Raw genomic sequence first — 14,582 nt, forward strand, 5'->3', positions numbered from 1 at the left:
CTGGACCACAGTTACGGTCCTCCGTTCTCTTTTATTCCCTCTGCCTTACACACACACTCTCTCTCTTACACACTCACATCATCACACATCATCGTCATCCCCCGTTCCCCATCCCCCAATCCTGGTATCGTCTCCTTGTCGATCTTTTTTTCTTGTCCTTTTTTCTCTCACCTGAATCTTCTTCTTTATCCCTCCCCTACCCACCTTTTTCTCTTTTCCCCTTAATCTAAGCCTCTCGGCGTCCCTTCGTCAACGGTCGGCCCCCTACAACACGTCTTGAGCTGCCCTGGCATAGGGCCGTCAATCCGCGATTTCTCACGCCTCATATTCCACCCTCTGGCCTCATACTGGCCTAATTTATTCTCCGCCACGCGTCTATAGCAGTATACCTGTGCTGTCACTCCTTTTCGGTGCGCTCAGAACCCGGACGACGTGTCTGCAGCTGCATCGCGTCGACCTTTCCTATCGCACGTGACCATCCTTCGGTGGGCACGCGACACCCTATTTGGGCTTACACTTTCGCAACGGCCGTCCAGATTCATGAGTTAGACCTTTTGTTCGAGAAGCCGGTTCGATTTCACCTGTTTTAAAACAACTCCAAATGGCCTCGATACCATTCAACGTCACCGAGGCCGCTGAGGCGGCCCAGCCCGATATGGGTGGCGCCCAGTTCGCCTCCCATACCTGGATGGAACCAATTGTCCGTTCAACGCCCATCCAGAACGTCCCCATGCTTCTTCGCTGACTGCTCTAGATTGTTGTCAGTATCATGACTGCTTCGCTTTACTTTAATCGGCGACACAACTTTCGCATATTTCACTCTCGCCGAGGCCGCTCACCTACCCGCTCTCTGCTCCCCCACAACAGTTCCCAGGGCTCCTCTCCTGATGGCTTCACCGACTCCGACTCCCTCAGCTCCGACTCGGATGTCTTCACCTCGTCCAAGCACCCGCCCAAGAAGCGAAACTGCTGCGGCGTCATCGTCCGGACCCCCAATTCGTCCAGGTTCGCCGACAACTGGCACTCTCGAGTCTTGGCCAAGTTTCCTTTCCTGATCGAAATGTTCTACTGGGTCCTGAACTTGCTGTTCTACACACTCACCAAGGCTCTGGCCCAAGTACTGTTTTCCGCCAATGACGGTCTATGGCAGCTGGCCCAAGATCATGGCATTTTGATCCTCGACATCGAGCATAAGTCCTGGCTGAGCTTCCTGTTCCCGATCCGAGAAAATGACTTCCAAGCTTGGTTCTTGGGCGGCCATTTGACTGCCATCACATTTTTGAACCGCATTTATTCGCTTGTTCATATTCCCGGTACTGTTGCGTATGTGTCTTCCCTCTTCGCCCCTCCTGTCTCACCTCCCACTTAACATGTCTCCAGGTTTCTCTCGTGGTATTACTACGCAGCACCCACCCATTCGGCCTTCGCCACCGTGCGCCGGACGATGACACTGGGTAACTTTGCCGCTTTCGCGATTTTCACCTTCTTCCCATGCATGCCGCCCCGTCTGTTGCCCAAGGAATACGGCTTCCACGATACAGTACGCCAAGCCAACGCCGAGTCGGTCTGGGTTGGCGGCAACTATGTCAACCAATTAGCTGCCATGCCTTCTTTGCATTTCACCTACGCCTTCTGTGTCGGCAGCACATTCCTCTACCACTCTGGCGTGTTTCGCCGCGCTCAGCGGGGCGAACCACGCAAGCCATTTTACGCCCAGATCTTGTTTCTTGTTGCGGGCATCTGCTACCCGCTGTTGGTCCTGACGGTGATTGTCGCCACGGCGAATCACTATTGGTTGGATGCCGTGGTTGCCATGTGTACGACTACTCTGAGTTTTTGTTGCAATAGAATTTGGATGTTCTTGTTGCCGGCCGAGGATATACTTTGTTGGGTGTTGAGAGTGGATAAACCCACGCCGACCACGGGGGATAGACTGAAGAGGAGAAATAACGAATATCAGGCAGTAAAAGATGAGGATGAGCCCTGAGAAGATTGAAAAGCACCGCTTTGGATTTGTTTTGGGAATCTCAAAAGCAGAGATTTGGTATCTATGCGATGGTGTAACAACCAGAACATTTGGCATGTCTGGGTATTTACTGTCGGATATGGTGGGGGAATTTAGAGAGAGGGGTCGGAGTCTTACGGAAGAGGAGGGAAAGAAGAGAACTGGGGTCGAGCACGATGCTGGGGGAGTCTGCAAAGAGCAGCTGGGGGTACGCAGGTATGGGTCGAAGAGGGCGTATCAACCTAAGTCACCACTTCGCTGCGACACGTTCAGCATAAACAGATGCTGAATCCACATTTCCGAAGCTCTCAAGTCTCTCGGATGAGCTCCCACGAAAGCCGACTGCGATTCTTCAAGAATTGCCATGGATGGTCCATAGTGTCCGAACGCGGCCGGTGCATCAATGAACCCTGGGAATTCGGGATGCTACCAGAGCATGAAGCTTTGCGCGTCAAGATCCCTTCTCTTCGAACATGCTTTTACAGGACTACCGTCTCTCCTCCTTGGGTTTCCACGGGCTGGAAGCATTGATTCAGGATGGGGTGCATACAACGGCGTCAAAAGGCTGGTGAAGACCAGAGTCTTTCCCGCAGGGATCTGCATATATTGGACATAGGGAATATATCAAGGTTACACCGGTGCAAAGTTTATATTCTCCTCGCACGTGCGGAATCCGTCGTCCAGACCACCGATGTCTCCCGCGCTTAGGTGTCAGGTCCCCTCCGTTGACATGCCTAGGTACGTGTCCTTTGGCTCTTCGAATTTGTCGAACCCGAACATGCCAGTGGCCGACTATCCATCCCTTAAAGGCACTGCCAAAAGGGTTTCCCTCCAATCGCCACAGATCCGCTAGCCACCAATGGTACCGTACCCAAAGGCGAAAGCTTCAAATGACGCCAAGCAGGTTGAGCAGACGTGCTTGATACCTTGTACTAGCGAGCCCTCCGTAGCCTGATGGTCAAAGAGCCGTTTACTTACTCTGTCTGTACGAGTGAAGGGGTCCCGGTCCGATCCGATCCCTAGTCTATATATCAGGGAGGAAAAGAGTAGAGTAGGTAAGGTATGGGATAAGGCTGTATAGCAAAAAGGTGAAGGGACGCCGAGAAAATATACTACAAAATATATGTATTTCTCTATCTCTCATCCCTCCATTGCATATCCCCAGCGTATTGGCCTGGCATCATGATGATGGTATATGCGCTCGTGCCGGACTAGAGGACTTGTTTTTTCCCAACAATGCTGGATCGCCCACGTTTTGCAACAAGCAAGCACGCACTGGTGTCCGTTTCGGAGCTCATGCTCGAGGGGTTTCTGTGCTGAGACTGGGGAACCGCGGGTTCGAGCCCGTAGCCCATATCGAGAGCAAAGGCGGGCATCATCGATAAGTCAAGCGCTCTCTTGGACCAGGTTTGGGCGGGGGGGTAGAATGGAAGACTCACACTCACACTCACACTCACACTCACACTCACACTCACACTCACACTCACACTCCATAGGGTTCGTACCGCGTATATAGCTTGACGAGGGCATCCCGAACCACAATCAACTGTTTCCCTCCTAACGAGTCGTCTATTTTGTATGGCGCATTCGGCCACCACTTGTCGGCGTCTCTCACCCTCTCGCATAGCTATGTACTGCCGTATAGATGAGAATCGGGGGATACAGCACATGACCAATCCTGCTGCTGCGGCGTAGGACATTTGTCCGGGTTCCAGATGCGGACAGCGAAAACAAGTTCTGGAGTTCTCCACGGCGCAGGACAGAACAGCCTATCTATCGCTCTGGAAGATGTGTTTGCAGTCTGTGTTCTTTTTTCTTTTTTGCTCTCGCCATTTCGTCCCTCCCGGGGCGGCGGCCACCTGGAGAATGTCAGGAATACCCTATTGACCAAGGACGAGTGAAAGTGAGCACATACCTGTCTCGTCACTCGCCTCTTTCGTTCGACCGACGAAACGGCTGAATTAGTTCTAGCCCCACCGTTGCAAAAGACATCGACTTCCAGCAGGAAACGGGACACGGGTCATTGGTGATTTTTCTCACCCGGCGCCGCACAGAGCGTTCTCGAGGGTGTCTGAAATAAAGACGCTCTCGAACCTCTGATGTCGAACACCCATATCTAGAACCTTGTACACTATATCACCGGCCAATGTCGTGACGCCTGGTTATAGTCCAAGTTGTATGTAAGGGGGCGAGGTTCTATCGTCGAAGAAGTACCCGTCATTTCCAGGTCGAAAGATGGTAGATGTGACAGGATACCCCATGCAATTCCTCAGTTTGGTGCTGCTGTACCCAGACACAGTGAGATTGGAGCAAAGACTGGGTGTCAGCGAGATGGGGCTGTAAACGATAGCCATATCTCCCTCACGTCCTATGCACCTTCGTGTATTGCGTTTCGCGGTATGCGGTATGCACCTTCTGATCCGGATCGACGCGGGCGACCTTTAAGAGAAGCTCGACAATGTCTGATGGGGACAGTTATAGCTTCCGTGTTGGGGCTAGACGCAGACTGTGGAGGTATTCGTGGTCGTATAGCTGCTCAACGAAGGGGTAGGGTGATGTTGGTCATCGTTGGAAGATTGGCAATGCTTGTTTCGTTCCCTCCAGTCCGTACCCAGCTCTTTGTATATCTTTCTCTCTTTCTCTGGCTCTTGTGACTCTCCTTGTCTTTTTCCCTCTTTATAAGCCCTGCTACCATATCCCCGCTCGCTGACTTCGCGCCTGTTTTCTGCTCTGGCTGGTAACACAAAGCTATGTTGAGTGCACGCTCACTTGGACGAGAATTTGTCGTCCCGCGCGTCTATTGCCTTGAAAAAAATAAAAATCATCCTGCCACCGTCAAAAACCTTGCTCTTCAGAACAGGCACGTAATGGCCAGAGTCATGGAGGAAATGTTCCCACGGCTCAGGCTGGACACTCACCGTCAAGCGCAGCCCTCGAGGTACTGTGAGGTTACCACCCTGCGCCCGCAAAGGTCCATCCGCCCGATTCCCGGTGAAGAGCAGGACGTGGATAGGGCGCCAAAAGGAGACGGGATTGGCAGTTCTTGCAACGGCATAGGATCAATTACTATGCCGTCTCAATGAAAACATGGTCGTCGCTGGGAAGCCGTGTTTTGCTCTCCGGCCTTGGACCTGGTGTTTACTTTAGGCTTCTGGCTGACCCTCCTCGAGCAGAGTTCGTCCGCTCCATTCACCATAAGGCTGAAGGCTCGCCCCCCGGAAATTGCTCGGAGGCGCGTGTGCCATTAATTAGCGATGGTCTATTACTAGAACAAGCAGTTGCCTCAGTTTCAAGTCGCCCTTTGCCCAAGCTATCTACGGTATACGAGTACAGGAGACGTCCCCGCGCAGGCGGCCTGACAATGATACAGTAATTAGTTATAACCGAATTGGGGCGTGCGTGGCAAGCTGGCTAGAAATAATACCACATGTCTGGAGTAGGCTGGCCTCTCTCGCACTGGCCAGGAGGGATTTGATTACCAGTAAGTTATGGAAATCAATCACTTCGTTCCGTCTAACCTGCTCAGCCATTGAGAAGAGACTGGTAATGGAGTGATACCTGTCCTTTTGCCCTTTCTCTCATGGATACCTCGATTCCATCCCGGCCCCCATCGCCTGGGGCCCTTGACTACGCACGGACATCCACGAGCCGTTTACTCATTTTGGCTTGGACTAGCGGCCGGACAACGATAGGGGCGATTCGTCGGTTGCCAACCAGGGAGCCTGGGAGCCCAGCCAAAAGAACAAAGCGCAAGCCCGCATGGGTATGTAGGCAAGTGGTCAACGGAGGCTGCTCCATCGAAGATCTTCTCGGATCGCTTGGGCCGTGAAACTCCTCCTCGTGCGCGGCCATTGGATGCACAGAAGAGGCCTTTTCCAAGGCCTCGTTGTCCGCCGGAAATGTCACAGGTTCACTGTCCACCAGTTCCCTCTTTCGCCAACCATGAGCATGTTCAGTAGCCCACGCTGTTCCTACGTAGTCATAGATTTGCTCGGACAAAATTGGATGCAGGGTTTCTGCGGCTAGGGGAAAAGTTTCCATGTCCCCTCGCCGGAACCTCTTTTTCGTCCTCAACAAAACTCCCTCTACATTAGGGAGAAGGTCTGACCCGCTGTTGTTCAACGAGAAAAGCTTCGGGTCTTTTGCTTCCCGCCTGCAACAAGCTGCAGGACTGAGAATCTAGACGTGCTGGGACTGTCATTCGCCTTGTGGAAAGCCTAGGTGTGACTCGCTAAGACGGCGATGCTGAAGAGACTAGCAACATTTCTCGCAATGCGCCCTCGAGGGCTAAGGAGCGAGAGGGAAGCCGTTGTCCCAAGTGGCAACTCGGTTGCAGTTCCTGTTGGAACCAAATCCTGGTCCTCGTTTGGATAGACTGTTGTAGGAAGTGGCGGGCTGCTGATACAGGCATGGTTTGGAAGCTGGCACGCCGAGCAGGATCGTCGCCCTATAAGGCTGAACTGGCGGTGAGACAGTTTGCACTGCTCCCGGAGCCGCACATGTCGCCGCTTTGCCCTGAGGCGAGGAATCTGTTTCTCGAGGGCTGCCTGTTCCCATGTAGTGCAATCTACTGGAGGAGGTTGGACTGTCCCTTGCCGGGTTGCTCCCAGCATGTTGGGCCCCTCAGCCGTGATCCGGGTTGGCTGCTGTTCAATGAGCCAGCTCTATCGTCGAGAATACCCTTCTCCATTGGAGTCCTCAGATGCCCAAGCAAGATGGCTACTGATTATTAGTTGTTGAGATTCCTTGTCCTCCGGGGTGACTGTCATCGTGCCTTCGACCGACGATGCACAGCTCTGGCCCAGCATCTTCTCCAATGCCGTGCTAGAAGATCGTTCCACAAGAATTTCTTCAATATCCTCTCCAGTGTCTCCCACTGGGCGGCCTCTTCTGGGTATTTGTCCAAAGTCTGATCCAACACCATACTCATGGCAGACAGCAGTTCGGACTGCTCGAGTGCACCCGCCGCTGCCATAGCTACCCAAATCAGACACTCTCGATGGCTCTTCTGGGCTTTCTCTTGCTGCGGCCGGGGCTTGCCATTGCCGATGAGTGTGTCCTCAAGCTCCTGGAGTGTCTCGTTGAACTCTTCACCGATTTTCCCATCTCCAAAGTGTAGGGTAAAGCAGGTCCCAATCACACCGAAGCAGAGCTTGTGTTCGATCGAGGTGGTGGCCATCACCGACAAACACCGCAGATCAGCGATTGTATTCAGCAAGTTCCGTCCTCCTGGTGAGCTCGGCGGTGAGCTGGTTGGTGTGGCGCTGCCATCGCCCCGGGCGGTGCTAGATAAGTTCGCAAGAATGTCGATCATTTGAATAGACATTTCCCCTGCCATGGCCATGTCGTTGAACGAGGTCGACACTTTCGAGAGAGCCTCGCAAACCTTAATATTGAACGGGAGAGAGGGATAAACGGGTAATTCGTTACGCAGGGGTGAATCGATCGAGAGCTGGGCCATGCTGGTGGTGGCCTCGTTTCTATCTTTGACAAATTTCCACAGGGCATCGTAACTGGTCGACTTAGAGACTGTGCATGCGAGGGAGATTCGACAACTTACGCTTTCATGGCAGATATGACAAAGTATTGCCACGGTGTGTCTCCCTTGAGATCAGTGCGAATCTTGCGAATTTGCTGCATGGCTTTGATATGATTCTCTGCACCCTCGTGGACGCCGAGCATGTACTGCCGAGACTGTTAGTAGTTGACCAGGCCCTCTGGGAACTCATTGTACTTACATCGATTGTCGTGAGCGCCGCAATGGTACAGATGGTGGTGTCGTCAGCACACGTTACTTCAGATGTCAGCCTCAGGCGAAGAGCGGCGAAGGCGTTGGCACGGTGATATGCAAGTGCGCTGTCTTTGGACCATGGGATGCCTTCTTGCAAAAGCCATGACGCCCGGCTGAGCGCTACCATGGCCTCGAACAGCACAGCGTGCTCCAGGGCGTACGGAAACACCAGTGAGCGGTACGGTGTGGGATGCCCTTCAAAAGCAAGTGCTCGACCATGTTGCTCCGCCCAAACTTGTAAATCTGAACACAAGATTAGCGCGACTCCAAGGAACCCGAGCTCAAGGAATGGTGCTCACAATACTTGACCATTCGCGGAACCACGCCTTCGTTGGGAATAGGATAGACGTTGACTGGCTCGGAGTGGAAGATGTTGACGGAAAATCTAGGTAGCCTGATAGCTTTTCTTGTCGCAAACACTTCATCCTCGACGGGCGATTTTCGTTTCCGACGTCGATTGGACGCCGACTCCTCTTTGTCGAATTCCCATGAAAACCGCTCAGATGCTGGCGAACTTGCCGACACGAGAGCTGTAGAGGGAGTCTTCAGCACCAGTCCCGGACGATGCGCCGGCAGACGGTTCTGGATTGCATTTATCTTGGCGGCGGGCGTTCGCGGTCGTGGTTTATCACTGAAGGATGTTGATGGATTCTGCAGGAGTAATTGTTCTATCTTGATTGACTTTGCCATGCCTTCGGAAACGACTGTGCGATCATTGTTGAGGGAGCGATGGTACGGGGCTCAAGGATGCCGTCTGTACTTTTGAAATGCTGTATGGCTCTCGTGAGACAAGGCACAAGGCACAGGCAGGCTGGGCCTCAAAGGGGGGCAGAGGCCCAAGTAAAGGGTCGCAGCGGGGTTAAGCAAAGCGCTTACGCTTGGTCAGCGGGTTCGCAGACAGAATGCTTTGGCCTTCGGACGAGTTTCGATGGACGAGTAAAGCAGCGGGCGCAGTTGTTGCCTGATCGAGCGCCAGCAATTGAAAATTGCCAACCGGTCTGTGGTATATCGTGTGGCGTTTGGGGGAAGGATGCTTGCAGGTGCTTGCAATTGGGTGGGGACGGCGACGGGCATGGGATGTGGATATCCAGCAGAGTAAGATGGCTACCAGGACATTCGCACGAGACACACGGGCGGCTTCTGTCCTCGTTTAGCACCACGGATCAGTGGTCGGGTAAGATTGAGGACGTAGTTGGTTCGCTTGTCACAGAATGAGGGTTGCCGGATGCCAGTTGGGTGGTGTTCTTGGTTGCTCCCGCTCTGCCTGGTTGTCAAGGGGGCAAAACAAAGCTATCGAAGACAGTGCTGACACCCGCTTCTTCGGAACGCTCTAAAGGCGACTTTGAAGTCAGCCAACGCGGGGCGCGCTGTGGGCTGGGCTAATGCCTGTTCGTTCGATGCTTATGCTTTGGGTTTGGTCAATTGTGACAGACATTCGCATGGTGAAGTTTCAAGTGGTACTGTACTGTCAGAGATTTGTGGATTCGTGGAGTCAGGCTGGCTTCTCCTCCATCCGTCTCTCGCCTCTTGGGCGGCGCCTATCCCTCCCAAGATTCGGAATTCCTTATCCAGCAATGGGACACCAGGCTTAGGAGGGTCGTGTGGGAACCCTTGTCATATCCTTTTCCGCCAACCACCAGCGGGCTTTTCCCGATGGTTCTCGAAAACGCCTGTTGGATAGCCGCTAAATTGTCTTGAAAGAGCCATGATCCATCTTTCGTCGGAAAGGCCGGTGACGAGAGGGGACCATAGGGGTTGCCAACCCTATGGGACTGTCCACATAGGAACATGCTCCTGTTGACCTACTCCCCCATAAGACTGGTTTTGCCCTGGATCACAGCGTGCTCCGTGTGCCCTCCAGACATTTCGCATGGGCAACCACTTCGACATGACTTCGTATAATTGGTGATCTTATCTCGATTTTCGGCCTTTCTTGCTTCAAAAGCGGCGCAATCGTCGAGAATGGGCCGTCGTAAAGCGCTCGGTCCTCACAGAGGACGCGTACTCGTACTCTGGAGCCTGGAGAAGGGTCAATTATTCTCAACCACTAGACCGACATTGGGAAATGTGCGACGGCATACTCTGCCAATCAACACCAATGATTTCGCCCACTTGATTGCAGTGCAGGACTGCACCAGACCGACTGGGCTTCATCCATCTGAGGCACTGGAGATGGAGAGCTAACTGCCAATTTGAGACTGGTAGGAAGCAACCTGTGTGCCGCAACGTTGTATTGTCGATCCTTGTCCGCCCTTCGTGGTTAGCGTGAGGAAATGGGCAAGACTGGAGGTAGGAAAGCCTAGGATTGAGCAAGAAGGACAGAGAAGCGAAATGAGCGCTGGCTGGTCTGTTGAGTTGTTTTTCGGCAAGGAGACGCGGAATTAAGACAAGTGATGCGAATAATAGGTAAAAATGTTGGCTTCGGAGCGCCAGCCGTTCTCGTCCGTCGACATCACCAGTCTGTCGCCAGCTGGAGGAAACCGATTTCTATCACTCCGTCGGTGTCTTGTACAGCGACCGCGTTCAATTTGAGCCGTCCTGGTCCTTCTGATTCTCCTTCCGCGTCCACCAGTGGTTTGTATAACCGTTGCTTGCCCAGTCAGCAACGCCATCTACCCAACCTAGCCTCGCAGTATCTCCAGTAAGTTGCTCCTCCCAAATACAGTCGCATTGTCCACTGCTTTTGGGAATCGACGTCAGTCGCTCTTCAATTGTACGCTATGCCATGAGCACGTACCCATGGCAGCGGAAATAAACAGTGTGGAAGTTGCAAGCTGCTCTCTATGTTAGTACGTTCCCGTGGCTTCAGCTTCAAAATCGACGCCTGCCACGTACCTCCCCACTCATGACAGATCAGTGTTCCTTGTCGGTCGCACGCGCATAGGTCGTAGCACTTCAGCGGTGTCAAGGCCCAGGTCGGGGAAGAATCGGTCATGCTGTCATTCCTTGGTGTCAAATGGGTACCGTTCTGGGGTGTCCGCGCAGATGGAGGGTTGTTTTCCCGGCAGTAACCAATATCGACGCCTGGTAATTCCTTGAATCTGTCAGACTGGAGCCATGCATAGCCTGAAGGAGTATCTTGCTTTGCACTCGACGTGCCAGCCCCATGCGGATGGCAAGACAGCAGTATCCCGAGCATTTAATTTTCCTCCGACATGAAACGCAGCGCCCTTCACGTCATCACTCTCTTGGGTCGGTGCAGCAATGCAAGTGGAGAAGAGGCACAGGAGGAGGAACGGCAAGTACAAGGACCGAGTCAAGGCCTTCATGGCTTCTGTGTGAGATCTGATGACGAGCTCGAAGGGGATTTGGGACGAGGAAGGCCACGCCCTTGTTGGAAAGGATCACGAAATGAACAGAAGATACTCGCGGCACTTGATTTTGTACGGCCAGTTGTTGGGAGAGACTGAAAGAGGAATTCGGAGTATACATGTTCAATTGGTAGCGAAGGAAGGTGAAGTGATTGCGTGCTCTTGTCTTCCATGGCAATGGCAATTGCAATAGCACGAGTTACTGAGGAAGCTGCAAGGTCGAGTGGCAATCATTTCTTCACCTCAGTTGACGTTCCCGTTTGTGTTGTCGGTTGAGGCCCCTGTTCACTGTCATCCTTCAGATCCTTGATCTCGATGATCTGGCATTGGCTTCAGCATTCGGATAGTCTGGACACGTCAAGCTAGACTGGCTTACATTGTTGCCTAAAGAGCAGTCAGCTTCACAATCGTATGGATCATGCTGGGAACATTGACAATCGGCGCAGTGACCCCAGTCTCCCTCCTTGGTCAAATCTACCCTCCCACCGCAGTTGGGGCACTTGGGCATTTTGAACTGGACGATAAGGCTAGAGGCAAGGCGTTGGGACAAGGGCAGGGGCGGTCAAGATTCTATAAAATAGCAAGCAAAGAGGTGAGCACCCGATGGGAGACTTTTCCTGCAAAGTTCGCCCAACACAAAAGAGGAAGCAGTTGAAAAGACGGTCGATGAATGTGAATCTCGGTTGAACCAATCTGCACGTGATCTGTACAGGAATGATGATGTAAGCAAATAAATGCTGAGGCATCATCAGTGTTTGCAGGATGGGGATAGCGACCAAAGCCGAGCATGTCGGCTTTCTCAGCAGCTGAATCCGTTTAAACGAGACGTAGAAGTCGATCAGCTCTGTGCTATTTCCATTGCTTCCCTATGGCTCTTCCATAACCTCCAAGGTACCCCTTTTGCCCGCGCGGATTCGCAGGCGTCCCATGGTTTGTGCTGGGCGATTCATTCTCACTCAGGCTTTTCCAGACCTCCGCTATTGTTGCCCGTTGTCTGGGGAGCACCGAATATTGCAGCCCGTACATTTGACTCCGACCTAAAGGCGGTACGAATCGTCCTGTGAGGAGTCGAAACACGACCGTGGGTGACAGATAGTGCTGACGGATGCGTGCCCAGAGCTGGAAATACTGTTCAAATATCTGACGCAGTGACAATGGGGTAGAGGACAAGCGAATGTAAGCCACGCTGGTCACATCATTGTCATCTCCTCCTTCCTCCTCTTCCTCAGCGTCGCCGGCGCTGTCATCATGATCGTCTCCTCGTTCAGCTTCTTCCTGGTAAGAAACTCTTGTCGGCTCTGCATCCAACAGCTGAAAGTGAATACCACCTGGCAACCTCTTACTGTCTTTGATCCTAAGCATTAATGCAAATAAGGGGAAATGGTTGAGACAAGCTAGACAGGTGTCCAGAGTGGCTTTCAGCGAAATAATTGCCATGCGAGCCGAAGCAAAGGTCAGATAGAAGACCACAACGGTAGGCAGAAGGAAGAATAACAAGGTGAACAGAATCGTACCCAGCAAGAGTTGATCAAGGTCGTAGTCGCAGTTGTCGATCCGGTTGCGGAGAACGTTCCGCTTCTTGCCACGGAACAGGTGAAAGAGGCTGATGATGATTGTCAACTGCCAGTTAAAGATACGTGCACTCGCGACGTAAAAAGAGTAAATGTGCATCGTAAGCAGGCTGAGGAGGTCGGAGAAAATGGCGATAGGCATAGTGGCCCCAGCAAAAGAGGAGCATCCGACAACATACACGACCGTGGGCAATCGTGGAACAATGAGCACAACCATGGTCGAGGCCCAATACTCTATGACCCACAAGAAGAGGTCGCCGAGAAATGCAGCAAGCTCCGTGTTCAATTTGAGACCACCGGGGTATGACATGAGCCACCTGATCATGCGCTTGAGACCTTCAATCGTGTACTCGTCCAATACTCCACCGATCAGCTGAGACGTAGCTTGCGCATTGTCGCTGATGAAGCTCCCAAGTGCAATGCCTATGATGACATCGTTTGCAACCAGCCAAAGCGAATTGTAAAAGCGAATGTAATCGCTATTTGTTGTTGGAAAGGATGACCAGGTTGCTTTGCGGCGTCGGAGAAGGGAATATTGAGTCGGGTAGTAGGAGAACTGTTGGAGTCTAAGATGGACTTGCTGACAACAGGCCGAGATATCCTTCAGAGCGAGGGTTCCTTTGACAGCCCCGCGCCTCTCGGCAGATTGTAGTTTCTGAAAAGGTAGGGGCAACTCTAGGAGTTGCAGAAGACCTTCGGCGACAATCCTGTGTCCAATGATGGCGATTTTGAAGATGGACAACAGCGTAGGGAAGGCGTACGCCATGAAGAGTGTCCAGAGCGACCACGCCGCAAATGTATAAAGTGATTGCGCAGATTCGACAACGCGTTCGCTGACAGAAAGGCTCCTTTTTCTCCGCGGACCAACAAGAGGCGTGTTCTTCTGGAGCAACTCTGCAACTTCTTGGGCGCAATTGATCTGGCGAAGAATCGCAGGTAAGGCCAACTCTTTCTTCGTCGGGACATGTCTGATCACGGTATGAAAGCGCAATTTCGCCACCAATTCAGCGACTCGCTCGCGCTCTTTCCCTCCCTGGATCCCATTTTCGTCAAGTGTAGAATCGGGGGCACCGGCGGCCAAGTATTCCCTTCCCAGAGCAAGCGATATTGGCTCAAGAGACATGTACTGCATCTGATTGGGATTCGGAGGGTCGAAAAGGACAATCTGTACAGCCAAGTCCGCGTCTGGTGGGCAGTAGATGGAAGGTCTCCGAGCCCCTGGAACAGTGAAGGCGCAGATCCTGAAAGGATCAAACATCTCTGGTGGATCTGGATGATTGAGCGTACCCAAAACATGCATATGAGGCTGGTCGCAAAGCTGAAAAATCCGGGCCACTGGATAGAGACTGTTGCGGAAAAGGGTGCCCATGCGAAGAGCAGATTCAACATTGCGGACCTGGCTCGATCAGCATTTGACGCCGCATACGCTCTTTCAACTGCCTTACTTCAACATCTTCAAGAACGGTTATAACAAACAAATCGTACTCCGAGTTCCTCCATCCTACTATTACACCGGGTGTGGTTGTCCGAGTAAGGCTGCTCGGCCAGAATACCCGCAGCATGCCATCGCTATTCTCGACCATGATAACATATTGTTAAAGCTTAAAAGGAACCTCTCCGACGTAGTTGCTCTTGGGCGGAGATCCCATGCGCAAGGATTCGGGGATGGACGGCGGCTTCGTGGGAGGCGAGGAAGTCGAGAGGGATGGCGAGGAGGACGTAGATGAGAGAAATGACGGCAAATGCTTTGGCCACGCGTGCAAAAACACCGTGGTCCCAGGCAAAGATGGCTAGTTCATACAGCCTGGTAACAAGATCCCAGCGCGCAGTGATGTATCCAGCAACGAAGATACCAATAGTCAGGGAGGAAAAAGGGTGCATCGACGCGACCTGGTCACTTCAGA

General features: G+C 52.6%; 3 protein-coding genes across 3 annotated transcripts; 1 reads left to right on the forward strand and 2 right to left on the reverse strand.

Moving 5' to 3' along the window:
- Positions 1-601: 601 nt before the first annotated feature.
- Positions 602-1,987, forward strand: Z520_01001 (uncharacterized protein; the record flags this gene model as incomplete). The annotated part of the gene is made up of 3 exons (XM_016771519.1): positions 602-700; positions 755-1,323; positions 1,381-1,987. 3 exons carry the CDS (start codon positions 602-604, stop codon positions 1,985-1,987), a joined length of 1,275 nt encoding a protein of 424 aa, XP_016636658.1.
- A 4,783-nt stretch (positions 1,988-6,770) lies between these two features.
- On the reverse strand, positions 6,771-8,486 carry Z520_01002 (uncharacterized protein; the record flags this gene model as incomplete). The annotated part of the gene is made up of 4 exons (XM_016771520.1): positions 6,771-7,518; positions 7,566-7,690; positions 7,744-8,039; positions 8,096-8,486. The coding sequence occupies 4 exons, from the start codon at positions 8,484-8,486 to the stop codon at positions 6,771-6,773; spliced, it is 1,560 nt and encodes a 519-aa protein (XP_016636659.1).
- Positions 8,487-11,956: 3,470 nt separating this feature from the next.
- On the reverse strand, positions 11,957-13,936 carry Z520_01003 (uncharacterized protein; the record flags this gene model as incomplete). The annotated part of the gene is made up of 1 exon (XM_016771521.1): positions 11,957-13,936. The coding sequence occupies one exon, from the start codon at positions 13,934-13,936 to the stop codon at positions 11,957-11,959; it is 1,980 nt and encodes a 659-aa protein (XP_016636660.1).
- Positions 13,937-14,582: the final 646 nt, after the last annotated feature.

Source organism: Fonsecaea multimorphosa (genome assembly GCF_000836435.1).
Source record: "Fonsecaea multimorphosa CBS 102226 unplaced genomic scaffold supercont1.2, whole genome shotgun sequence".
In the NCBI taxonomy this organism is placed as follows: domain Eukaryota; kingdom Fungi; phylum Ascomycota; class Eurotiomycetes; order Chaetothyriales; family Herpotrichiellaceae; genus Fonsecaea; species Fonsecaea multimorphosa.